This window comes from Manihot esculenta, chromosome 17 (genome assembly GCF_001659605.2).
Source record: "Manihot esculenta cultivar AM560-2 chromosome 17, M.esculenta_v8, whole genome shotgun sequence".
In the NCBI taxonomy this organism is placed as follows: domain Eukaryota; kingdom Viridiplantae; phylum Streptophyta; class Magnoliopsida; order Malpighiales; family Euphorbiaceae; genus Manihot; species Manihot esculenta.
Genome location: NC_035177.2, coordinates 14447784 through 14474469, shown reverse-complemented (window position 1 = coordinate 14474469; position 26686 = coordinate 14447784). Strand labels below are relative to the sequence as shown.

The window sequence follows — 26686 nt, the reverse complement described above, 5'->3', positions numbered from 1 at the left end:
ATACAGGACTCATCCATCAAATGCCCGGCTCTCAAAGGACTCACACAGGACTTTCAAGATGACAGATCTATGGGCTATTGGAGGCGCCTTGGTCCATCCACATTATCATATTCATCATAATATGCAATGCGTCATATTCGTGTAACTAGTGCAATCAACCTATTTCATATAAATATGATGCATGGACATGCTTTAGGCATTTGATTTCATAAAATAAAGGATTAAGTTTAGTTCTACTCACCTCTGGCAGACGCTGACTGACTCGGCAACAGCTAACACTGATGGCCTCCTCGATCCCTCGGGTCCGATCCTACATAAGTGGACTCGAATGAGGTGCCAAACACATCTAAACAACTCATAAGCAACTGCCCAAAAACCCTCTAAAACATCACTTAAACATGCATAGAAAACAACCTTGAAAAGGCTGGACAGGGCACTTTCGGCGGCACCTTCGGCGGCCGAACTCTCCCTCCAGAGACGAAACTCAAGCACCTTCGGCGGCCGAAAGTCCCACTCCAGAGACGAAAGTCAGGCACTTTCGGCGGCCGAATCCTGCCTTCGGCGGCCGAAAGTCTGCTTTCAAGCCAAAACTCAACTTTCGGGGGCAAGGTTAGGCGGCCAATCCATGCATCCAAAGGCAGGTTCGGCGGCCGAAACCACCTTCGGCGGCCGAACCTGAGTTCTTCCCAGAAGGGCAGAACTCAGCTTCTCATGCATTCAAGCCTCCCAAACCTTCCAAACACCCCAAAACAAGCACACAACTATACCAAAACATGCATAAACCTTAAACCATGCACAAAGGAGCTTAAACAACTAGATTAAACTCCAAAAACAACATCAAAACATACATAGATAGCTTATGACCCATATAGGCCAAAACCATCAAAACAACCAAATCCTCACATACTCTTTCCCAATCATGTATACACTCTCCCACATGCATAACCTAGCCTAAACATTCAACATAACATCATATAAACATACATGAACATCACATAACATACATTGGGCATAAAACCCACATAAATCCTAACATGCATATCTACCCATACTCTACCATTAAAACCTTCATAAAACTTCATAAAAACACTAGGGAAGCAAAGATCTACACTTACCTCTTGAAGATCGAGGGTGGTGTGATCCCTAACTCGGAGGTGTGGAGAATCCAAGCTCCAAAAGCTCCAAGCTCCCAAAACTTGATCTAAGCTTGAAAACTCTTCAAAACCAAGAATAAACTCATGAAAACATGAAGGAGATGAAGAAAAAACATGAAAACGGCCAAGGGAGGACAAAAACTCACCTGATCTCGAGAATGGGGAGAAAACTCGCCCATTTCCGATCTGAGAGCCTTTTATAGGCGGCCAGCTAAACCTCCTTCGGCGGCCTAACGTGCCCCCTAAACTCATGCAAGTTCGGCGGCCGAAATTGACTTTCGGCGGCCGAACCTTGGCTCGTTCAAACAAGACTTTCGGAGGCCAAAGGCGCTCCCGAAGCCTTTCCATGTTCGGCGGTGTAACGACCCGAAAACCGATACCCCTCTGTAACGGCCCGAACCGCCACCGGCGCTAGGATCCAGATCGGCTTAAGGCCGCCGGGACCCGTAGCAAGCCAAACATACCTCCTATCACCTGGTCAAATCCCATACATGAACAAAACTTTAACATAAAAACGGAAACATATGATGTATAAACTGAGCTTGTCCTGTATGCAACATAACTGGAAACATAAAGAAACCCCCTTTTTCTAGAGCCCTCAAAACTCTAGCTGGGTCAACATAACATACATCAAGCTGGGATACATCCAAAGAACTAGAACCTAACCTGTGCATGCATCAAACCACAAACCTAAGACCTTTACTAGGGTCTTCATCCATAACATAACGTGGTAAACAACACATGCCACAAGATTAGTTCAAACTCCACTCAACATCTAGCATAACATACATCATGTATTGAACAGGGACTAACCAAGTCTTAGGGCCAAGCACAGTACTAATCCATGAACATACCTCTGCTATACTTTACATTACATTCTCTTACAAATCATTATATCAATATACATTACATGTCCACACTAAAACACTAATCTAATACTATTATATAAGTAAGACCTTAACTCTTGACGTCATCCTGGCCTACCTCTGACCTGCAAAACTGGGGTTAGGGGAGAGGGGTGAGCTAAAAAGCCCAGTGAGTAGAAACATAGAAAACAGTTCATTAATTACATGCTCTCATGAAATGCGTCAGAACACAAAGAAATCACATAACTGTATCTGGTCCGTCTCGGGGCTCATGCAAATAAATATTCCCCACGGATTGTTTTTGAGAGTTCCTTTTTGCTAGCATCCTTTACTCTCAAGGATCGGACATGACCTCAAAATTCCCTCTGTCGGTGCCCGGCTCCCCCAAAGGAGCTCACACAGGACTTTCACATACATGACAGGGTACCTAGTCCACAGAGAGCGCATAGGGACTTTCCTATATGTACTTGTCCGGCTCTCAAAGGACTTACCCAAGACTCAATGACAGAAGTGGGCTATTGAAGTCGCCTTGGTCCAAACCTCCTGAATCAACATCAAATAATGAAATGCGCCATATTCGTGAAACTAGTGCAATCAACCCTATTACATATCAACATGATGCATGAACATGCTTTAGGCATTTGATTTCTTTAAAATAAAAGATTAAGTTTAGTTCTACTCACCTCTGTAGCCGACGCTGACTCGGCAACAGCTACCACTGATGGCCTCCTCGGTCCCTCGGGTCCGATCCTACACAGGTGCACTCGAATGAGGTGCCAAACACATCTAAACAACTCATAAACAACTGCCCAAAAACCCCCTAGAACATCACTTAAACATGCATAGAAAACAACCTTGAAAAGGCTGGACAGGGCACTTTCGGCGGCACCTTCGGCGGCAGAACCCTCCCTCCAGAGACGAAACTCGGGCACCTTCGGCGGCACCTTCGGCGGCCGAAAGTCCCACTTCAGAGGCGAAAATCAGGCACTTTCGGCGGCCGAATCCTTCCTTCGGCGGCCGAAAGTCTGCTTTCAAGCCAAAACTCAGCTTTCGGGGGCAAGGTTAGGCGGCCAATCCATGCGTCCAAAGGCAGGTTCGGCGGTCGAAGCCACTTTCGGCGGCCGAACCTGAGTTCTTCCCAGAAGGGCAGAACTCAGCTTCACATGCATTCAAGCCTCCCAAACCTTCCAACACCCCAAAACAAACACCCAACTATACCAAAACATGCATAAACCCTTAACCATGCACAAAGGAGCTTAACAACTTGATTAAACTCCAAAAACAACATCAAAACATACATAGATAGCTTATGACCCACATAGGCCAAAACCATCAAAACAACCCAAATCCTCACATACTCTTTCCCAATCATGTATACACTCTCCCACATGCATAACCTAGCCTAAACATTCAACATAACATCATATAATCATACATTGGGCATAAAACCCACATAAAGCCTAACATGTATATTTACCCATACTCTACCATCAAAACCTTCATAAAACTTTATAAAAACACTAGGAAAGCAAAGATCTACACTTACCTCTTGAAGATCGAGGGTTGGTGCGACCCAAAGCTTGAGGTGTGGAGAATCCAAGCTCCAAAAGCTCCAAGCTCTCCAAACCTTGATCCAAGCTTTAAAACTCTTCAAAATAACCATAAAACTCATGAAAACATGAAGGAGATGAAGAAAGAACATGAAAACGGCCAAGGGAGGACAAAAACTCACCTGAGCTCGAGAATGGGGAGAAAACTCGCCCATTTCCGATCTGAGAGCCTTTTATAGGTGGTCTGGTCAAAGACCTTCGGCGGCCTAACGTGCCCCCTAAACTCATGCATGTTCGGCGGCCGAACTTGACTTTCGGCGGCCGAACCTTGGCTCGTTCAAACAAGACTTTCGGAGGCCAAAGGCACTCCCGAAGCCTTTCCATGTTCGGCGGCCGAACTTCACTTTCGGCGGCCGAACCTGGCAAACGCCTTCTTGGTCTTTTCATTTCAAAACTCAAATCCTTTTTTTTATTTAAAACCATGAAATCAGTAAAAACCTTTTAGAAAACACATTTTACCCCTCTAGACGCCTCTGGCATCTTCAGAAATTCCAGATTCCAACGGAGATTCCGTCGGAAGGTAGGGATTCCGATGCCGGAATCTAGCCGGGTATTACATTCCTCCCCCCTTTAAGAACATTCGTCCCCGAATGTTCCACAAACAAACAGGCATAGCATAAAACATAACATCAATCATACATAAACATGCAAGCAAACAAGCAAGCAAAACCTAAAAATCTCTCTCCTGAAAGAGAGACACAGGCACTGCATGGAGTATAAACTCCCGGGTCTCCAAAAGAAACACCTTAGCAATACCCAACCTCCTCCTGAACTCCACTGGCTTCCGCTGCGCTACTCTGATCCTTACTCTTCTCTCTTCATCTTCACTAACTGGCTTCTTCTCACTGCTAACCCAAAATTAACTCTAACTCTCACAGGTAGTACCCGGATTTCAGACCTATCTTGGAAAACAAACAGCTCCTACTAGCTATCCCAATAGATCATCCATCCTGCATGGGAATACCTGCTCTTGGTAGTGACCTTGTTTAACTGCTTACAGTCGTTACAAAGTCTCAAGGATCCATCTTTCTTTTCCCACCACCACACTGGAACAATCCAGGGTGAGGTACTAGGTCGGATAAACCCTTGTCTTCCAAGACTCGCCCCTACTCTGACTACTACCTCCCTCTACAACTGGCACTGAGGCTGGTCCCCTGACCTGACTGCTAAACTCTCAACAAGAACTCGAACCCTCTACAACCCCTCCTACGTACCCTACGAACCTGACAGGCTGACATCAAACCTCTAGGCATCCCTACTGTCCCCTCAACAGACTACCTCTGACCCATCCTGTCCTCTGAACCTGACTACCTTGTCTCTACAGACCAAGATAGCACCACGAGCAGAAGAACCTAGTCCAACCCTAAACTGACGTCCAGACAGTCAAGTCTAGGACCTCAAAGTCGAGTGGAAGGCATCTACCCTCAACTGTCACAGAACTGGACCGGCAGACAGACTCTGCCACAGATGGATCACACTCGGGTCCACTAACCCAAAGAGAACACTCTAGCCCAGAAGCTATCAACTCAACCTCTCGACGGCTCCTAGAGCAACTAAAGAAAGAGAACCACCAGAGTTCACAAAACATGCACATCAGAACATTCAAAAGTGCGCATACCTGACACCACCATGTTCGATGTGTCTGCCTCTTGCTGAGTTTGGGTGAAGATCCGAGCTGGAGCTGACGGACCTTCTCCACGGAAACCCTCAGAAATGAGGGACTGACCCTCTCCCTCTGCCTCGACCACTAACCTGAAACACGGCTGAAACTGCTGGCTGAGCTGCTCTACTTGGAGCTGCTTGTTGGGACGGAGCCAACCAGGGTACAGTGGGACACTCACGTGCTATGTGCCCCTCCTGTCCGCACCTGAAACAAGCTGTAGTCCCTACTCGACAGACTCCCTTGTGCGGCCTTCCGCACCTTATGCATTTTGAACTGCCTGAGCCAGAGCTCGAACCACCAAAACCCAGACTAGCCTTCAAACGATTCCAAAACTTGCTCTTCTTTGACCTTCTCAGGCCTCTGCCCCACTTCTTACTTTTCGTGGAGGCTGTGCTCAGAGTGGAGGGATCAATCCCTCCTGAACCTGAAATCCTGGAATCCTGAGTCTGAGCATCCTCCTGAGAATCTCCCATACCTTCTTCAGGTACTCTCATTCCCAAACTGAAATCCCTTCTCTGAACATCCGACTCTACTTCCCTCATACTAGCTGACATCCTTCTTGGAGCCATCGCTTCTCTGCTTACATCAAAAGACCTTCCAGGGTCCCTTGATGTTCCCCATCTGCAAACTCCCCACGACTGCGCTCTAGGCAGAGCAGGGGGAAAGGTATCCATACCTTCCCTCTCAGATGGAACTCCAGTCGATTCCACAGATCGACGAGCACCTCGCATTCTGGCTCCTCTGAAGAACAACACACAAACATACATGCATTAGCATCATCATGCGGTTCAGGTGAAAACACATGAACCTGCGACATACATAGCATACATACATACATAGCATAACATCATGGCATATCACATCATCATACGTACAAGACAGGACTCAACATCCTATCCTAGTGGACATGATTCTACTCTTGATCTTTCTTATTGTGCTTGCCCTTCTATGACCTCTAAGCCAACCTCTTTCCGATGTGCAACTCACCGTACTCTCGAGTCCCAAAGCTCTGATACCACTCTATAACGACCCGGAAACCGATACCCCTCTGTAACGGCCCGAACCGCCACCGGCGCTAGGATCCAGATCGGCTTAAGGCCGCCGGGACCCGTAGCAAGCCAAACATACCTCCTATCACCTGGTCAAATCCCATACATGAACAAAACTTTAACATAAAAACGGAAACATATGATGTATAAACTGAGCTTGTCTTGTATGCAACATAACTGGAAACATAAAGAAACCCCCTTTTTCTAGAGCCCTCAAAACTCTAGCTGGGTCAACATAACATACATCAAGCTGGGATACATCCAAAGAACTAGAACCTAACCTGTGCATGCATCAAACCACAAACCTAAGACCTTTACTAGGGTCCTCATCCATAACATAACGTGGTAAACAACACATGCCACAAGATTAGTTCAAACTCCACTCAACATCTAGCATAACATACATCATGTATTGAACAGGGACTAACCAAGTCTTAGGGCCAAGCACTGTACTAATCCATGAACATACCTCTGCTATACTTTACATTACATTCTCTTACAAATCATTATATCAATATACATTACATGTCCACACTAAAACACTAATCTAATACTATTACATAAGCAAGACCTTAACTCTTGACGTCATCCTGGCCTACCTCTGACCTGCAAAACTGGGGTTAGGGGAGAGGGGTGAGCTAAAAAGCCCAGTGAGTAGAAACATAGAAAACAGTTCATTAATTACATGCTCTCATGAAATGCGTCAGAACACAAAGAAATCACATAACTGTATCTGGTCCGTCTCGGGGCTCATGCAAATAAATATTCCCCACGGATTGTTTTTGAGAGTTCCTTTTTGCTAGTATCCTTTACTCTCAAGGATCGGACATGACCTCAAAATTCCCTCTGTCGGTGCCCGGCTCCCCCAAAGGAGCTCACACAGGACTTTCACATACATGACAGGGTACCTAGTCCACAGAGAGCGCACAGGGACTTTCCTATATGTACTTGTCCGGCTCTCAAAGGACTTACCCAAGACTCAATGACAGAAGTGGGCTATTGAAGTCGCCTTGGTCCAAACCTCCTGAATCAACATCAAATAATGCAATGCGCCATATTCGTGAAACTAGTGCAATCAACCCTATTACATATCAACATGATGCATGAACATGCTTTAGGCATTTGATTTCTTTAAAATAAAAGATTAAGTTTAGTTCTACTCACCTCTGTAGCCGACGCTGACTCGGCAACAGCTACCACCGATGGCCTCCTCGGTCCCTCGGGTCCGATCCTACACAGGTGGACTCGAATGAGGTGCCAAACACATCTAAACAACTCATAAACAACTGCCCAAAAACCCCCTAGAACATCACTTAAACATGCATAGAAAACAACCTTGAAAAGGCTGGACAGGGCACTTTCGGCGGCACCTTCGGCGGCCGAACCCTCCCTCCAGAGACGAAACTCGGGCACCTTCGGCGGCACCTTCGGCGGCACCTTCGGCGGCCGAAAGTCCCACTCCAGAGGCGAAAGTCAGGCACTTTCGGCGGCCGAATCCTTCCTTCGGCGGCCGAAAGTCTACTTTCAAGCCAAAACTCAGCTTTCGGGGGCAAGGTTAGGCGGCCAATCCATGCGTCCAAAGGCAAGTTCGGCGGTCGAAGCCACTTTCGGCGGCCGAACCTGAGTTCTTCCCAGAAGGGCAGAACTCAGCTTCACATGCATTCAAGCCTCCCAAACCTTCCAACACCCCAAAACAAACACCCAACTATACCAAAACATGCATAAACCCTTAACCATGCACAAATGAGCTTAACAACTTAATTAAACTCCAAAAACAACATCAAAACATACATAGATAGCTTATGACCCACATAGGCCAAAACCATCAAAACAACCCAAATCCTCACATACTCTTTCCCAATCATGTATACACTCTCCCACATGCATAACCTAGCCTAAACATTCAACATAACATCATATAATCATACATTGGGCATAAAACCCACATAAAGCCTAACATGTATATTTACCCATACTCTACCATCAAAACCTTCATAAAACTTTATAAAAACACTAGGAAAGCAAAGATCTACACTTACCTCTTGAAGATCGAGGGTTGGTGCGACCCAAAGCTTGAGGTGTGGAGAATCCAAGCTCCAAAAGCTCCAAGCTCTCCAAACCTTGATCCAAGCTTTAAAACTCTTCAAAATAACCAAAAACTCATGAAAACATGAAGGAGATGAAGAAAGAACATGAAAACGGCCAAGGGAGGACAAAAACTCACCTGAGCTCGAGAATGGGGAGAAAACTCGCCCATTTCCGATCTGAGAGCCTTTTATAGGTGGCCTGGTCAAAGACCTTCGGCGGCCTAACGTGCCCCCTAAACTCATGCATGTTCGGCGGCCGAACTTGACTTTCGGCGGCCGAACCTTGGCTCGTTCAAACAAGACTTTCGGAGGCCAAAGGCACTCCCGAAGCCTTTCCATGTTCGGCGGCCGAACTTGACTTTCGGCGGCCGAACCTGGCAAACGCCTCCTTGGTCTTTTCATTTCAAAACTCAAATCCTTTTTTTTATTTAAAACCATGAAATCAGTAAAAACCTTTTAGAAAACACATTTTACCCCTCTAGACGCCTCTGGCATCTTCAGAAATTCCAGATTCCAACGGAGATTCCGTCGGAAGGTAGGGATTCCGATGCCGGAATCTAGCCGGGTATTACAGGCGGCCGAACTTCACTTTCGGCGGCCGAACCTGGCAAACGCCTCCTTGGTCTTTTCTTTTCAAAACTCAATTCATTTTCATTTAAAACCATGAAATCAGTAAAAACATTTTAGAAAACACATTTTACCCCTCTAGAAGCCTCTGGCATCTTCAAAAATTCCAGATTCCAACGGAGATTCCGCCGGAAGGTAGGGATTCCGATGCCGGAATCTAGCCGGGTATTACATTCTTCCCCCCTTTAAGAACATTCGTCCCCGAATGTTCCACAACAAACAGGCATAGCATAAAACATAACATCAATCATACATAAACATGCAAGCAAAACCTAAAAATCTCTCTCCTGAAAGAGAGACACAGGTACTGCTGGAGTAAAAACTCCCGGGTCTTCCAGGCACACCTTATCCCAAAAGAACCACCTTAGCAATACCTAACCTTCACCTGAAACTCGACACGCTTCCACTGCGCTACTCTGATCCTTACTCTTTCTCTCCATCTTCTCTACTAACTGGCTTCTTCTCACTGCTAACCCAAAACTAACTCTAACTCTCACAGGTAGTACCCGGATTTCAGATCTATCTTGGAAAACAACCAGCTCCTACTAGCTGTCCCAATAGATCATCCATCCTGCAAGGGAATACCTGCTCTTGGTAGTGACCTTGTTTAACTGCTTACAATCATTACAAAGTCTCGAGGATCCATCCTTCTTTTCCCACAACAACGCTGGAGCAATCCAGGGTGAGGTACTAGGTCGGATAAAACCCCTTGTCTACCAAGTCTCGCCCCTACTCTGACTACTACCTCTCTCTATGCAGGCGCCATCCCGTAGGGGAGAATAGAAATGGTTCTGGGTCCAGACACCACTCCTATGCTCAACTCCATTTCCCTAACAGATGGTGAACCTGACAACTAGCCTGGGAAGACATCTAAGCACTCTCTAACAACTAGTACTGAGGCTGGTTCCCTGACCTGACTGCTAACCTTTCAACAAGAGCTCGAACTCTCTGACAACCCCTCCTACGTACCCTACGAACCTGACAAGCTGACATCAAACCTCTAGGCATCCCTATTGTGTTCCCTCAACAGACTACCTCTGACCCATCCTGTCCTCTGAACCTGACTACCTTGTCTCTACAGACCAAGATAGCACCACGAGCAGAAGAACCTAGTCCAACCCTAAACTGACGTCCAGACAGTCAAGTCTAGGACCTCAAAATCGAGTGGAAGGCATCTACCCTCAACTGACACAGAACTAGACCGGCAGACTGACTCTGCCCCAGATGGATCACACGTGAGTCTACTGACCCAAAGAGAACACTCTAGCCCAAAAGCTATCAACTCAACCTCTCAACGGTTCCTAGAGCAACTAAAGAAAGAGAACCACCAGAGTTCACAAAACATGCACATCAGAACATTCAAAAGTGCGCATACCTGACACCACCATGTTCGATGTGTCTGCCTCTTGCTGAGTTTGGGTGAAGATCTGTGCTGGAGCTGACGGACCTTCTCCACGGGAACCTGAGAAATGAGGGACTGACCCTCTCCCTCTGCCTCGACCACTAACCTGAAACATGGCTGAAACTGCTGGCTGAGCTGCTCTACTTGGAGCTGCTTGCTGGGACGGAGCCAACCAGGGTACAGTGGGACACTCATGTGCTATGTGCCCCTCCTGTCCGCACCTGAAACAAGCTGTAGTCCCTACTCGACAGACTCCCTTGTGCGGCCTTCCGCACCTTATGCATTTTGAACTGCTTGAGCCAGAGCTTGAGCCACCAAAACCCAGACTAGCCTTCAACTGATTCCAAAACTTGCTCTTTTTCGACCTTCTCAGGCCTCTGTTCCCTTTTTTAGTGGTGTTTCCCCACCTTTTATCTCTTGAGGCAGCTGTACTCAAAGTGGAGGGATCAATCCCTCCTGAACCTGAGATTCTGGAATCCTGAGTCTGAGCATCCTCCTGAGAATCTCCCATGCCTTCCTCTGGCACTCTGATTCCTAAACTGACATCCCTTCTCTGAACCTCCAACTCTACTTCCCTCATACTAGCTGACATCCTTCTCGGAGCCATCCCTTCTCTGCTTGCATCAAAAGACCTACTAGGGTCCCTTGATGTTCCCCATCTGCTGACTCCCCATGACTGCGCTCTTGGCAGAGCAGCGGGAAAGGTGTCCATACCTTCCCTCTCAGATGGAACTCCAGTCGATTCCACAGATCGACGAAAGCCTCGCATTCTGGCTCCTCTGAAGAACAACACACAAGCATACAATCAATCACTAGCATCATACGGTTCATATGAAAACACATGAACCTACAACATACATAGCATACATAGCATAACATCATGGCATATCATATCATCATCATACGAGACAGGACTCTACATCCTATCCTAGTGGACATGATTCTACTCTTGATCTTTCTTATTGTGTTTGCCCTTCTATGACCTCTAAGCCAACCTCTTTCCGATGTGCAACACACCGTACTCTCGAGGCCCAAAGCTCTGATACCACTCTGTAACGACCCGGAAACCGATACCCTACCGTAACGGCCCGAACCGCCACCGGCGCTAGGATCCAGATCGGCTTAAGGCCGCCGGGACCCGTAGCAAGCCAAACATACCTCCTATCACCTGGTCAAATCTCATACATGAACAAAACTTTAACATAAAAACTCAAACATATGATGTATAAACCGAGCTTGTCCTGTATGCAACATAACTGGAAACATAAAGAAACCCCCTTTTTCTAGAGCCCTCAAAACTCTAGCTGGGTCAACATAACATACATCAAGCTGGGATACATCCAAAGAACTAGAACCTAACCTGTGCATGCATCAAACCACAAACATAAGACCTCTACTAGGGTCCTCATCCATAACATAACGTGGTAAACAACACATGCCACAAGATTAGTTCAACACAACTCAACATCTAAAACATTACATACATCATGTATTGAACAGGGACTAACCAAGTCTTAGGGCCAAGCACAGTACTAATCCATGAACATAACTCTGCTCTACTTTACATTACATTCTCTTACAAATCATTATACCAATTATAATACATGTCCACACTAAAAGTGCTAATCTAAAACTATTACATAAGCTTAACCTTAACTCTTGAGGCTTCCCGAACGACTTCAGACCTGCAACACTGGGGTTAGGGGAGAGGGGTGAGCTAAAAAGCCCAGTGAGTAGAAACAAAGAAAACAGTTCATTAATTACATGTTTTCATGGAATGCGTCACAACACAAACATTTCACAGCACGGATTGGACATGACTCCAAGACTCCCTCTGTCAGTGCCCGGCCCCCACCTAGGAGGCTCACACAGGACTTTCAATGGTGCCCGGTCCACAGAGAGCTCACACAGGACTTTCAATGGTGCCCGGTCCACAGAGAGCTCACACAGGACTTTCAATCTCATAATATGGTGCCCGACCCTACATGGGCTCACACAGGACTCATCCATCAAATGCCCGGCTCTCAAAGGACTCACACAGGACTTTCAAGATGACAGATCTATGGGCTATTGGAGGCGCCTTGGTCCATCCACATTATCATATTCATCATAATATGCAATGCGTCATATTCGTGTAACTAGTGCAATCAACCTATTTCATATAAATATGATGCATGGACATGCTTTAGGCATTTGATTTCATAAAATAAAGGATTAAGTTTAGTTCTACTCACCTCTGGCAGACGCTGACTGACTCGGCAACAGCTAACACTGATGGCCTCCTCGATCCCTCGGGTCCGATCCTACATAAGTGGACTCGAATGAGGTGCCAAACACATCTAAACAACTCATAAGCAACTGCCCAAAAACCCTCTAAAACATCACTTAAACATGCATAGAAAACAACCTTGAAAAGGCTGGACAGGGCACTTTCGGCGACACCTTCGGCGGCCGAACCCTCCCTCCAGAGACGAAACTCGGGCACCTTCGGCGGCACCTTCGGCGGCCGAAAGTCCCACTCCAGAGACGAAAGTCAGGCACTTTCGGCGGCCGAATCCTGCCTTCGGCGGCCGAAAGTCTGCTTTCAAGCCAAAACTCAACTTTCGGGGGCAAGGTTAGGCGGCCAATCCATGCATCCAAAGGCAGGTTCGGCGGCCGAAACCACCTACGGCGGCCGAACCTGAGTTCTTCCCAGAAGGGCAGAACTCAGCTTCTCATGCATTCAAGCCTTCCAAACCTTCCAAACACCCCAAAACAAGCACACAACTATACCAAAACATGCATAAACCTTAAACCATGCACAAAGGAGCTTAAACAACTAGATTAAACTCCAAAAACAACATCAAAACATACATAGATAGCTTATGACCCATATAGGCCAAAATCATCAAAACAACCAAATCCTCACATACTCTTTCCCAATCATGTATACACTCTCCCACATGCATAACCTAGCCTAAACATTCAACATAACATCATATAAACATACATGAGCATCACATAACATACATTGGGCATAAAACCCACATAAATCCTAACATGCATATCTACCCATACTCTACCATTAAAACCTTCATAAAACTTCATAAAAACACTAGGGAAGCAAAGATCTACACTTACCTCTTGAAGATCGAGGGTGGTGTGATCCCTAACTTGGAGGTGTGGAGAATCCAAGCTCCAAAAGCTCCAAGCTCCCAAAACTTGATCTAACCTTGAAAACTCTTCAAAACCAAGAATAAACTCATGAAAACATGAAGGAGATGAAGAAAAAACATGAAAACGGCCAAGGGAGGACAAAAACTCACCTAAGCTCGAGAATGGGGAGAAAACTCGCCCATTTCCGATCTGAGAGCCTTTTATAGGCGGCCAGCTAAACCTCCTTCGGCGGCCTAACGTGCCCCCTAAACTCATGCAAGTTCGGCGGCCGAACTTGACTTTCGGCGGCCGAACCTTGGCTCGTTCAAATAAGACTTTCGGAGGCCAAAGGCGCTCCCGAAGCCTTTCCATGTTCGGCGGCCGAACTCCACTTTCGGCGGCCGAACCTGGCAAACGCCTCCTTGGTCTTTTCTTTTCAAAACTCAATTCATTTTCATTTAAAACCATGAAATCAGTAAAAACATTTTAGAAAACACATTTTACCCCTCTAGAAGCCTCTGGCATCTTCAAAAATTCCAGATTCCAACGGAGATTCCGCCGGAAGGTAGAGATTCCGATGCCGGAATCTAGCCGGGTATTACATATAGAGCCTTCTAAACTCACCACCAATTGACTTTTTGAAGAGCTTATAATCACTAGCCATGTCCAGTTCACTTTTATCATTATTATCCACCACATTCTTGTCTTTACTCATCCTGCCTTAAATCAACAAAGAACAAATGGAAATGAAATATAAACTTAGAATTCAAAATTCTAGCAATGTCAAGGAAGTAAAAGCAAACTTAGACAAAAAATAGAAACTTAGAATTCAAATGGAAACGAATCTGAACAAAAAGTTTGAATTTAATTCACTTCAAAGCAAATTAAATATGGATCTATTTAAATCTGACCTAAAAGGCAAGTATCGAAACTCCACAAATAGAATCAGAAAAAAAAAAGAGTAAACTTCACTCAACTTTAACACTAAGGACGAATTTTCTAATCTTAAAAGAAAGATTTGATATCAAATCAATTTAAGTGTAATTGTCTTAAATGAGCACTTTAGGAAAATATGCAGAATTTATTTTGTTTTCCAATCTGAATTCAAAACAATTCAAATTTCAAAATTAATTTCCATAATTTCGGCAAAAAATAAGGAAAAAATAAAACAGAATAGATTTAGGTAAAATTTAAATTAATCAAGAGAAGCAACAATGGTCACAAAGAAAATCCCAACTGAATTCTCTAAGTAAGAGAAAAGAAGAAAACTCAAAAATCCTAGAACCTAAGATAAATCAGAATTTACCTCACTTTGACTCTAATACTAATTGACATGGAACCTTATGGTACAAGTCTCAAACTCACACACACAAGTAGATATTGAATCCAAAAATTTGATAAACTCACCTCCTATGGTACCCCATATTTAGAGAAACTGAAACACCAATGACAGAAGAATTTAAATGAGAATCCGACAAATGCCACAACGAATAGTTGATAAGTTAGCAAAGATTCTTATGCAATTGATTAAAGCAAATCCTCACTATTACTCAAAGCAATATGTCCCAAAAACATTAAGAAGAATTCTGAAAATTTTGATTAAAAGTTTCCTCTTACCAGTTTCCCTTATCCTTATATAGTAAAGAGAAAATTAAAACTCTTATATACTTTTCTTAAGCTTGGCCGAATCACACACAAGGTCTAAGTGCAGTCACACACAAACAATATATCAAACTCATAAGTATTAAAATATAAGCTCAAAATATACCCCAGCACTCTAAAACTAAAAAAAAATAAAATATGGCTAGAATACAAATCCAAATAAAGCCAAAATAAAACAAGTGTTTAAATAATAAAACATAGCAAGTCCATTATGACAAATCTGAATCTTCACAAAAACTTTTCTTGATCTTCACTTTAGCCTTCCCTTTGTGTGGCTTTGGCCCATAGGCTTGATTAGACTCCCTAAGCCTATGATAGCAAGTATTGCACCAAACCTATCCCTTATAAATTGAAGTATACCCTAAGTGTATTTGGATCATATGAATATAATTTTGAACTCATTTTAGACCCATTTAAATGATATAAGGTTGCTTCATACCATTGTTGAAAATTTGCCCTATCGGATCCATATCACACTTGCTTACTTTGCTTATCTAGAGCATAAAAGCTTTGGGATATCTCCTAGTAACTTGATCCATTTTTAACTCTGACCGAACGCAGATCAAATTTAGGTCTACCCTTGATTTATCATTGTCCTTTGTCTTTTCCTCAACACTCGTTAGAATATGATTATATTTTTAAAGAAAATTTTCTCAATATGCATTACATTGAGATTATGTCGAACCAAATTACTTTTCTAATACGGTAAATCCCACAAGATACTTCTTTTTTGCCAATCGCATTGATTTGATAGGCGAAAATTTATTTCAAATCCATCTTCATCTATAACTCTCTTAAATCCCAATTCATTAATCTATTTCAGTACTTCTGCTTGCTTAGTAACAGATACATTCTTCCTAAAAATTGTTTTGTTTCTTCTAAAAGAATGGCTAGGAGGTAAAAGTTTGCAATGATTTTCAAACCATGATTGCTTACCTTCTCTTGTCAATGTGAACACATCACTATAGCCCACATTAAAGCAGCTCACAAGTTGACATTTTCTTTATTGAATGCATCATATGTTTCAACCCTATTCTCCCATAAATCTTTCAACTTAGTTACTAAGGGATGCAAATACACATCCAACTTAATTTTTAGACTTTTAGGTCCTGGGATATGTATAGTGAGAAATATATACTCATCTTTCATGCACAACCATGGGGTAAGTTATACGGGGTCAATATGACAGACCATGATGAATACTGCTGATTAGATTGTCCAAAGGGTTGAAAACCATCGGTACATAGTCCTTAGGTTTCTCAACACTGAAATGAGGCCAATTGTTATAAAAAACTTTCCATACATGCGAATCAAATGGATGATACATTACATCGTCATCTGTCCCATGATTGACATACCAAGTCATATCCTTAGCTATAGCATTAGTTGCATATAACCTTTGTAGTTTAGGTGTGATTGACATGTAATATATTTTACTATAAGCAAATTGGATTTTATTAGAGCTTTGACTATCTCACAATCATTTGTACCTCGGATGATCACACACCTTGCACCTAAGCAATTCATTAGCCTCGCTCCAATAAATCATACAACCATTTAAACAACTATGAAGCTTCTATATTGGTAATCTCAAGCCTTTAAGCAATTTTTTTGTAGAGTAGAAATTATCAGTATACAAATTATCAGTAGGTAAAATTTCTTTGATGAATTGGCAAATATTGTCAAAACGCCGTTCAAACAAATGATGTTCAGTATCCTTACCACAACTGCTAGTTGTCAATGGTTTTCACAACCTGACCACAATTCCTTATTAGATGCGGCCAACATGTCATACAATCTCTGAGTAGCTTGGTTTGGAGGCTCATCACTTATTGTTAGGGAGAAATTAGGTTTTGCTACATCTACAACTTGTTCTTAAGTATTAGAGAATTCAGTATGTTGATCTTCCACATTACAAGTGTTGTAAGTGGAATCACTACTTTCCCTGTGGGCCGCATTATAGGTTTCAATTTCACCATGCAAATACCATACATAATAGTCTCTAATGAACTCATATTTCAATAGATGAAACCTAACAGTACTCTCATCTTCGCAACTACGATTTTGGCACTTAAACTGATTACATGAACACCTAATTAATTCTCCATTCAAACAGCCTAGATATTGTTTGGCAACTGATATGAATTCATTTATCCTTCGAGAAATGAAGGATTTAGTAGACCATCTTTTAGTCTTGCATATATCCAACCTTTACCAGAATGCATATTATACCTATATGTAATAGGAAGAAAAAGAAAAGAGAAAATGTCGGTGTGGTTTTAGTATAGAGCTTGAAGCAAGTATTGACTTGTTAGTGAAAAAGTTTTAGAATAAATGCTAAAGGATTGGGAAGAGGGGTTCGTAATGTAAGAGGGAATGTTTTAGGGATAAATGCCTACAACAAGACTATAAGTCTTTCCATTCCTTTCGTTTCCTGTATTGACATAAGCAAGACTACAAAGGTGTTAACATAACAAACACTACAACATAAGTCTACAACAAGACTACAGCATAAGACTACAACAAGTTGACTACTACAACATAATTGACATAAGCAAGATTACAACATAAGACTCCAGCAAGTCATATCTTTCCTTTCCTTTCCTTTTTCGGAGCGATCTCAGTGAGAAGTAAGTCGTGCTAATTGACATAAGCAAGAACCGTTAGGGATAAAATTGACTACAATATAAGACTACAACATAAGATTATAGCAAGTTGCTAATTGACAGCATAAAATTGACTACAACAAGTCTCTAATTGACATAAGCAAGAACCGTTAGGGATAAATGCCTATAGCAAGACTACATCACGCCTTTCTTTCCTTTTCGGAGTGATCTTAGTGAGAAGTAATATTGCAACCTAGATTTCGAAAAGAAAGAAATAACTGATTGAAGAAAATTTTGCAACAAGACAAATGTCTTTGGGTGTGACAAAGAGTTCAAGAATTCGCTAGACACACACCTATAAGCTATTTGACATCTCATTTATTGTGACTCTAAACTAAGGGCCTCAAAAGACCTAATCATCATGACACAAAGGCCATAGAAGTTAGACTGCTACATGCTACATAGTGAAGTCCTATATTCACCTAGAATAAGGTCTTACTTGAAGAATTTTAGAATTTCTTTCCATTCATCTCTAATTTATGACCGCATAAACAAGAAAGAAACTTCATATACGATCAAAAAAATATATTTTTCTAATAGCAAGATTGGAAGCAAGACTACAATTAAAACTTCATATACAATCAAACTTCATATACAATCATTAGGGATAAAACCACTAGAAGAGGAAGAATTAAATTTTTGTACCTTTGAGGAGTAGCAACGATAGTAATTGATGCCAATAGGGACAGTGAAGGCATTAGTAGTCGGAGAAGTCAACAATGGTGACGATAGCTTCAATAGACGTGAAGGACGACAGGAACAGCAACAAATGTAACGTCGACACTGACGAGAGGGAGAAGGACAATAGCAATGGTGAAGCTGACGGTAGCTTCGATTGACGGTGCCAAGGACGACAGGGACAGCAGTAAGGGCAACGTCGATACTGACGAGAGTTAGTAGGACAGTAGTAATGGTGAAGGGGGCGGTAGCTTTGATTGACGGCGCCAATGATGACAAGGACAGTAACACAGGCAATGACACCGACGAGAGAGAGATGGACAGTAGCAATGGGAAGTAAAGAGGGGAAAGGAGAATTTCGTGCAAAAGAAAGTCGAGATTTCTTATGTTAGAGATTTTAAATTTAGTAACAGACACATCCATTACTAAATTTGAATTTATAACGGATAACATATTTGTTACTAAATGAATGAATGCAAAATCATTTAGTAACAGATATGTTCATCCGTTACTAATTTTAGGCAAATTAAACCAATTCTGTAACAGATTTTATCTGTTACAGAATTTAGTAACAGATTTTATCTGTTACAGAATTTAGTAACAGATTTTATCTGTTACAGAATTTAGTAACAGATTTTATCTGTTACAGAATTTAGTAACGCTTTATAACGGATTAGTTAATCAATTACTATTATTGTTCTTTATATAATATCTATTACTAATCCGTTACTAATTAGTAACTGAAATTTTCCGTTACTAATCTAATAAATTTTTATTGTGTATTAGAATTTAAATATTTTCTAGAAATATTATTTTTAAAATAAAATGATTACTGAAAAATATTTTTATATAACTTATTAATTAAAATATATAAAATTAAACTATTCGAGTATTATTAGGATAAGATAACAATCGGATTTATAATGAATTCAATTTGTTTAAGATAAACTTTAATCGGATTTTGAACGAATCCAAGTATTAATAATATTAATCGGTTTCAAATTCGAGCTTGAGTAGGATAATTTTTGAATACTCAATTTGTTTCCATCCTTTAAACTATGTAAACCTAATGGATCTATCTCTTTTTCTTTTCCATTTACACTGCAGTTGTATGTGCTTTAAATTTGTGCACTTTTGACAACGCCTAATGTAAAATCCAAAAGAAAGTGCTTTTTAAAAAAAAAAAAAGAAAAAGAAAAAACCCAAGAACTATGTTAAAGATGGAAATGGCATATATGTAAAAACAACGTTAAAGATAAGAAAATGACATATCAATGTTAAAGGTAAGAAAATGACATAAATACCATAAATAAATTCTTTTTCTAATTTGTTTAATCTGTCATTTTCTTACATTTAACACCTAATCCTTTCAACTCTTATGATCCTTATTGTTATTGTTATTATTAGCAGACATGGAGGAACTATTAAACACAGAAAACGGCAATGCATGAGATTGAAGCAAGCTTCCCATTTGGGAAGTTGAAGCCGACAAGCCATTGAAGTAGCTGCTTGCACATCCTTTCCCGTTCTGCAGGTTCAATAAATTTGCAGCAATGGCCTGATTATTACCTTCTCCCAGCTTCAAATTCTGACCAAAACTCTCTGCACCCCTTAGGTTTCCTTGGCTTGAATTTGCAGATCCGCCGCCGCCTCCCATCATTGAGGAAATAGCTGCAGCTATTACAGTTCTGAAACTTGGATCAGATGTTATTGCTTTGGTTAAGGTTTCTGTCAGTTCCTGTTGAGAAGCTGCTTGGTTCTGGTGATTCTTTTCATATATTTGTTCTTGGAGTTGCTTCCTAGTTTGGTACCCATTTCCCCAAACTTCTGATACTATGTTGGATTCCGAGGAACAAAAGTTAAGATTTGTTGAAGGGAATCTAGAGATGCTTGAAGAGAATCTATTATTGAAAGGAGTTGCAGTAGATGAAGTGGAGGGAGAAGCTGTAAGATCCAAGGTAATTGTCGGGAACAAAGGTGATGAAGAGTTATTTGCTAAGTAGAATTGTTTTGGTGTGGAACTATCGTAGAGACTGAAGCTTAAGCCATTGAGTTGAGTAGCAGTTGTTGTTGTTGCAGCAGCATGGGAGCCAAAGGCTGGCTGTGAGGATGAAGAGCCTGATAATAACATGGAAGCTGCTGCTGAGGTTGTTGAAGCCATGGCTGTGGCTGAAACAGGAAGTGGGTGGTTGTGAGTTCCTTCGTAGGTTGTAATCAAGATGGACATGTCCTCAGCACATCTTTGTACCTAACAAAAATCAAGTTTGAAAAAAAAAATTATTGGGATTTTGTTGAATAATCCTTTCATAAACACCCAACTACGTTCTAAAATTTATTTACAATTGAACAAATAAAAGTAAACAATCCAATTATTAAAATTTTAAAAATAAACAACCAAATTATTAAACATGCTGTTTATATCTTTAACAATAATGAATTTTATTTTATAAGAATAATTATGAATATTTTATAATAAACATATTTTTTAATCTAAAATAGTTGTATACAAAATAATTAAAAATAATGTCCGAAATTTATAAAATATATTGTATACTGCATATTTAAAAGTTAGATTATAATTATCTTTATAATTAAATATACAGTTAATTATGATTAATTATAAATTGATATTATTCTGAAATTAATTATTATTTAAAAAATAATAAAATATTATATTTTGCACGTTACCTAAACTCTCACATTTTAATTATTTGCCAAAATTACATTCAGGGCACAATTTATCTAAAATTTAAATATTTAAATTAAAATATAAAATAATGTAAAAATAATATTTTTCGGTTAATTAATTTAATTAAAAAAGTTAAGACAATAAATTAAAAATTAAAACACATAAACACGTGAAAATATATTTTTCTAATTGCACTAAATTTTATTTTGAAGAGTATAAATTATTTCTATAAATACCAATAATTTCTTTTAAATTATATCTGTTTTTTTATCGAACATATTTTTAATTAAACTAAATTTTATTTTGAAGAGTATAAATTATTTCTATAAATATCAATAATTTCTTTTAAATTATACCTGTTTTCTTACTGGACATGCTGGTGCGACTGTACAACGATAATATGCTCGAGGACATGGATTTCCTTTTGCAATCTTTTGGCCATATTTCCTCCATTGGCATCCATCATTCATCTGTATATATAAACATAGTAGATAGATCTTGAATTCTGAATGTGACTCCATTGAATTTTTTTTTTTATAAAGAATCCACATTTTTTTGTCTTGAATCCTTGCTATGTACTTTAGCTAAGATTAAACTTAATAAAAGGACACTAACCGTTGGAGTATCGCATCTAGCTCTCACACAAACCCTAGCTCTTTTCACATTGTTTTGTTGAGCAACCTCATCATCTGCATTTCTCTTAAGGACCTTGCTTGGTGGCCATGTCTCTCCTGCAGCTTCATCTTCTTTGGCTAAATCTTCTAAACTATTCTCAGGGCTAGGATTCGACACAAGCTCAGTAGATGTCTGAAATTTGGACTCGAACCCAAGAGTCAAGCTAGCCTTTAACTCTTCATTTTCTCTGCTGCTTTTGCTAGAGTTGCTTGTCTTCTCATCTCGTTTAGGTTCGCTGGGAGTTCTTCCAAGACAAAGTGAGACGAGCTCAGGCTCTTCGGTTTCGTCGCTTGATGGGGCTGAATCTGCTGGTTTCTTGCAAGTTTCTTGGCGAAGGATGTCGAAGAAGCGTAATTTGAGTGATTGGTAATCTTTTTCAACTTGCTGTAACATCATCTTCAATCTTTCGTTTTCTTCTCTTACCTCACCCATTTCAGCTTTTGCAGACTCGAGTACGTCCTCCTGAATCAACAATATATTATTATTACAATATGTTCAGGATCAGGACACAAGGTTCATATTACAGAAAGAATACAATTTCTGGTGTTTTTTTTCTTTGAAAAGGTTATTGGCCAAATGTCTCTTGCTTCTCTGATCACGATTATGGTTTGCGACTTAACCAAGTCGTGATACACAATCACAATAAGATTATAGAGCTCCAAGTCTCTATTTTTTTGTGTTTTAATATATATTATCCCACTAATTTGGTTGGCTAAATTATTGAGCTTCAAGTTCGCTAATTTGATCAATGATTCGGAGCTAGAATTTTCTAACTACGCAAAATTTAACCCTACTGAGCGAACCCTTTATATGGAAATAAAAATAACACTGAACCCATTCAAAGAAAAGAAACCCAGTAAATTTTCTTATCCATCTTTAGATCAGAAGAAAAAGAAAAATCACATAGAACACAAAGATCAAACAGTTGTCAGGCGTTTCTCATTTTTGGATGAAAATGGCACCAAACCACCTCTAATCTCTATCTAAATCATATAAAAACTAACAATTAATTAGTTCTTTCTTCCTATAAGCATCCCAAAAGAAAAAAGAAAAGAAAAATTCCAATCACTGAGAAAATGAATTAAATCTAAAAGAAAAATACCTTAATATCAGAGTCTTGAATCGACCCATCTTTATGGGTAATCAATGGAGGAAGAGCAGCAGAATTATCCATTGATCTGAGATAGCCTTAATTAGTAGAGATCTGTTGTGGATTGGCACTGCCACTTTGCTTCATCTCTTATAATATAAGCTCAAGTCTCAAGGACATAATTATGCGATTATTACGTACGCAGACAGACAAAAATGTCAACACCTCAAATTAATTTCTGGGATTATTCAATTCAGACAAAAGGAGTAAACAAATTCAACTTCAAAGGTTTCAGAGAGGAGAGAGAGCTGAATTATCGGAGCAGCCATTATTAATATTAATAAATAAATGAGTAGAAGAAGTATCTTTGAAGCTTCATGTAATGATGACTTAGATGTTAGATCCGATGGCCGGTGGGTTTGTATGCGGTGGAGCCTTTTTATCATTTTCAAGTTTCCGGTCAATACGCTCATTTAACACGGAGAAAGACATTGTTGCTCTTTTTTTTGACCTTCATTTCTTTATTTATTTATTTTTATTATTATGAATCTGCTCAGTCCATAAGGGGAATTGTTTATTATAATATGTGTATGTGAACTTTCCTTCATAAAGACTTTTTTTTTTTTTTTTTTTCTAAATCATGAAATTCATGGATCTCAAATTCTATAAGTATTGCATTTTTAGTTCAAATTCAATATTATTAATTAAGAGAGAAGAGTTCTGTATTATCCTAGGATAGAAATTAAATTCTATTTTAAACGTTTAATTTAATAACATTCTAATGGTACTCATTATATTTTATACAATTCAGATATAAAACTTTAATATTTTTCAAAAAAATATTTTATTTTTTTTATTATTTGATTGCAACGTCAATATTTTTATTGAAAATATTTTTTAAAAAAAAAACCACAATTTCAAACTTAGCTCATGTGTTACTGCATAAGACAAATTAGTAACCCTAATATGATTGAGACAGGACATAAATCTTTAATCTCAGACATAGAGAATAAATATCAACCCTAAATTTAGTTTTTACGTACTTTACTGATCATGTGAAATAGTTCCATTGAATATTTTATTTTGGGTAAGATTAATAGGTTGTCTGCATTGTAATAAAAAATAATTATTAGTATTAGATTCATGTGAATATTGAGTTTGAACTCAATTTGTTTGTTGAATTAATATTATAGAGAGAGTTGATAAATCTGTTAGGGTAGATACAATTAGCCATCAAAAATAGGTCATCAAGCATGATCAAGATTCATATTTAAAAAATCAACAATATGAAAATGGAATTTAATTTGTAAACAAGAGTTGTTAACTAGGATTTGTTTTCTAATTAGGCTTCTTATGTAATACTGAAGTTTCAACCCTTTACCGGATATTAATTAATTGGTCATACATATACATTCAGATATGACTTTTTGCTTTTTTTTTTAAAAAAAAAAAATTATGACTTGAATTTAAATTATCAAATAATTAATTTTTAAGTAATCACTAAATTAGATAATAAATTAATATTATTGTTGTTGTTAAAAACACTTAGTTATATTATTATTATAAGGATGGGATCCATTTGGGTTCCCACTATGTATCCTATCCTGTATATTGGTTGGTGGTCAACTATCATTTCATTGGCTTTAATTTGTAGTCCAAGTGTGAATTCAAGTCCTCAAAAATTCTTTATACTAGTAATTTTCAATAATTTAATTTAAATTAAATTAATTATGTGCAAATTTAAAATCCAAAACTTGCAAAACCATCTTTCAACCATATAAATTCAATTTCACATGAAAATAAATTAAATTAAAGTTTTATATAAAAAATGATATATAATTAATTAAAAAAAACAGCTGTTCATATATTGTTTTTGGCATCTAAAAATATATTTTACTAAAAAAATCTCCTAATCAAAGACTTTTTAGGGCAACTTGTGATTTGTCTAATCTAAATGGGATATCCATCTTTATTAATATTTGAATTATATATCATTTTTTGTTATCCACTGAGATATTGTAAGCTAAATTTATTATTCCATTTTTCATTCAAAACACAAAAAAGATATCCATTTACATCAATGCTACCACAGAATTATATTAAAATCATTTTCTTTTCTTTTTTTTTTTTAATTATAAATCATCTTTTATAACCTTTTAACTTTAACCCTTAAATTTTAAGAATAAATTTAAATTAATTTACCTCTTAATTAATTATAGTGTAGAGTTGAAAAATATTCAATTTTATTTTGTTTATAAAATATCATTAAAAAATTAAATAAATTAAAATAAAATGAAAATATATTAAAAAATAACTCACGTTAAATATTGACCAGCGATGGCTTTTAATTAATTTTTTAATCATAATTTAATAGTAAATTTAGACTAAAAGTTAAAATTTAGTATTTATAATTTCATTTAGGCATTTAATTCTAATAATTATATATGCTAATCAGTAGTAGTCAATCTACAACCAATCAAGAATGCTTTAAAATTTTTAAAAATATATTAACCCAATTAATAAATTTTAATTCAGTGGTATGTATTTGATCCGTCGTTTCATATTCAAATCACAATAATTTTATATTAAAAATATATATGTTAAGCAATGAATGAATAGCAAGGTGATGTCTAATTGGAATTGGTAGGTTAGGCCATCTACCAGTTAAATTTTATTATTTTTCTAACAGGATTTCAAGTGTCTTATATATATGAAATAATTTAGGAATTTTGAAAAAAAAAATAAATAAATTGAAGATTTTAATTATTTAAGGGAAATATATAGCAGGCTTGTGTCTAGCATGACCATCAATTGGCATACTTGAAGGCCCGGCCAACTGGAACAAGCGGTTTCATCCGAAACTAGAACTGCCTGGATTTTTAACGGTTCGGAATGATTTTGATTTTTTAACAATTTAATATAGTTTTAGTTTGATTTTAAAGTAGTTATATATTTTATGGTTTTGGTTCTAATTAAATGTGAATTCTAAATATTTCACCCATTTATATTTAAAGAGAAATAATATTATTTACAACTAGAAATTAAAATTAAGTTAATTATTTGATAATTAACTTATTACTTATATATTAATTTTAAGTGAAAATATTTTATTAAATAATTAATTTAAAAATTTAAAATCAAATTAAAATTGAATCAAATCATTTGTTCAAATCGATCGGTTTTAATATGCATAAGGGGCTAATGACATGAGTTTTCAGTTCAATTTGGGAATTAAAATGAATTATCAATTTCTGATACGAAATTCAGGACTAATATGTGGTCAAAAATTTCATCACACAACTTAATAAAAACAAAACAAACATATTTTTTAAAAGATGGTTCTATTACACCCCTAACCAATGAATGTGATTACAAATATAGATAATCAAGCGAATGTTATTTCACTACACCTTTAACCGACCAATATAATTAGAAATATAAATAATCAAGTGGTTTTAACTTCGAGAATGCCACAAAAAATTTTAGATAAGTTAACAAGTATGAAGGAAATTTATATTAGAACGCCACAAGATTTAAATTTTGATAAATTGCTAAATAATGGAGAATAACCAAATATTATTCATAATATCATCTTTATTTATTGGCTAATTATAATTACCATCTTAAAAGTGT

The 26686-nt window shown here is 38.7% G+C and overlaps 1 protein-coding gene across 1 annotated transcript; it reads right to left on the bottom strand.

Moving 5' to 3' along the window:
* Positions 1-19836: 19836 nt before the first annotated feature.
* On the bottom strand, positions 19837-23383 carry LOC110605563 (probable WRKY transcription factor 72). The gene is made up of 4 exons (XM_021744183.2): positions 23066-23383; positions 21904-22425; positions 21645-21758; positions 19837-20847 (listed from the first exon to the last, which is right to left on the bottom strand). The coding sequence occupies exons 1-4, from the start codon at positions 23135-23137 to the stop codon at positions 19969-19971; spliced, it is 1587 nt and encodes a 528-aa protein (XP_021599875.1). The 5' UTR covers positions 23138-23383; the 3' UTR covers positions 19837-19968.
* Between the last annotated feature and the right edge of the window lie 3303 nt (positions 23384-26686).

Excerpts from the sequence above, each read along its gene's own strand:
- LOC110605563 (XM_021744183.2), bottom strand. The coding sequence starts at position 23,137 with ATGGATAATTCTGCTGCTCTTCCTCCATTGATTACCCATAAAGATGGG. Across the intron at positions 21,759-21,903 it reads CTAGATGCGATACTCCAACG|ATGAATGATGGATGCCAATG; the intron begins GTTAGTGTCCTT and ends TTATATATACAG. Across the intron at positions 20,848-21,644 it reads CATGTCCAGTAAGAAAACAG|GTACAAAGATGTGCTGAGGA; the intron begins GTATAATTTAAA and ends GATTTTTGTTAG.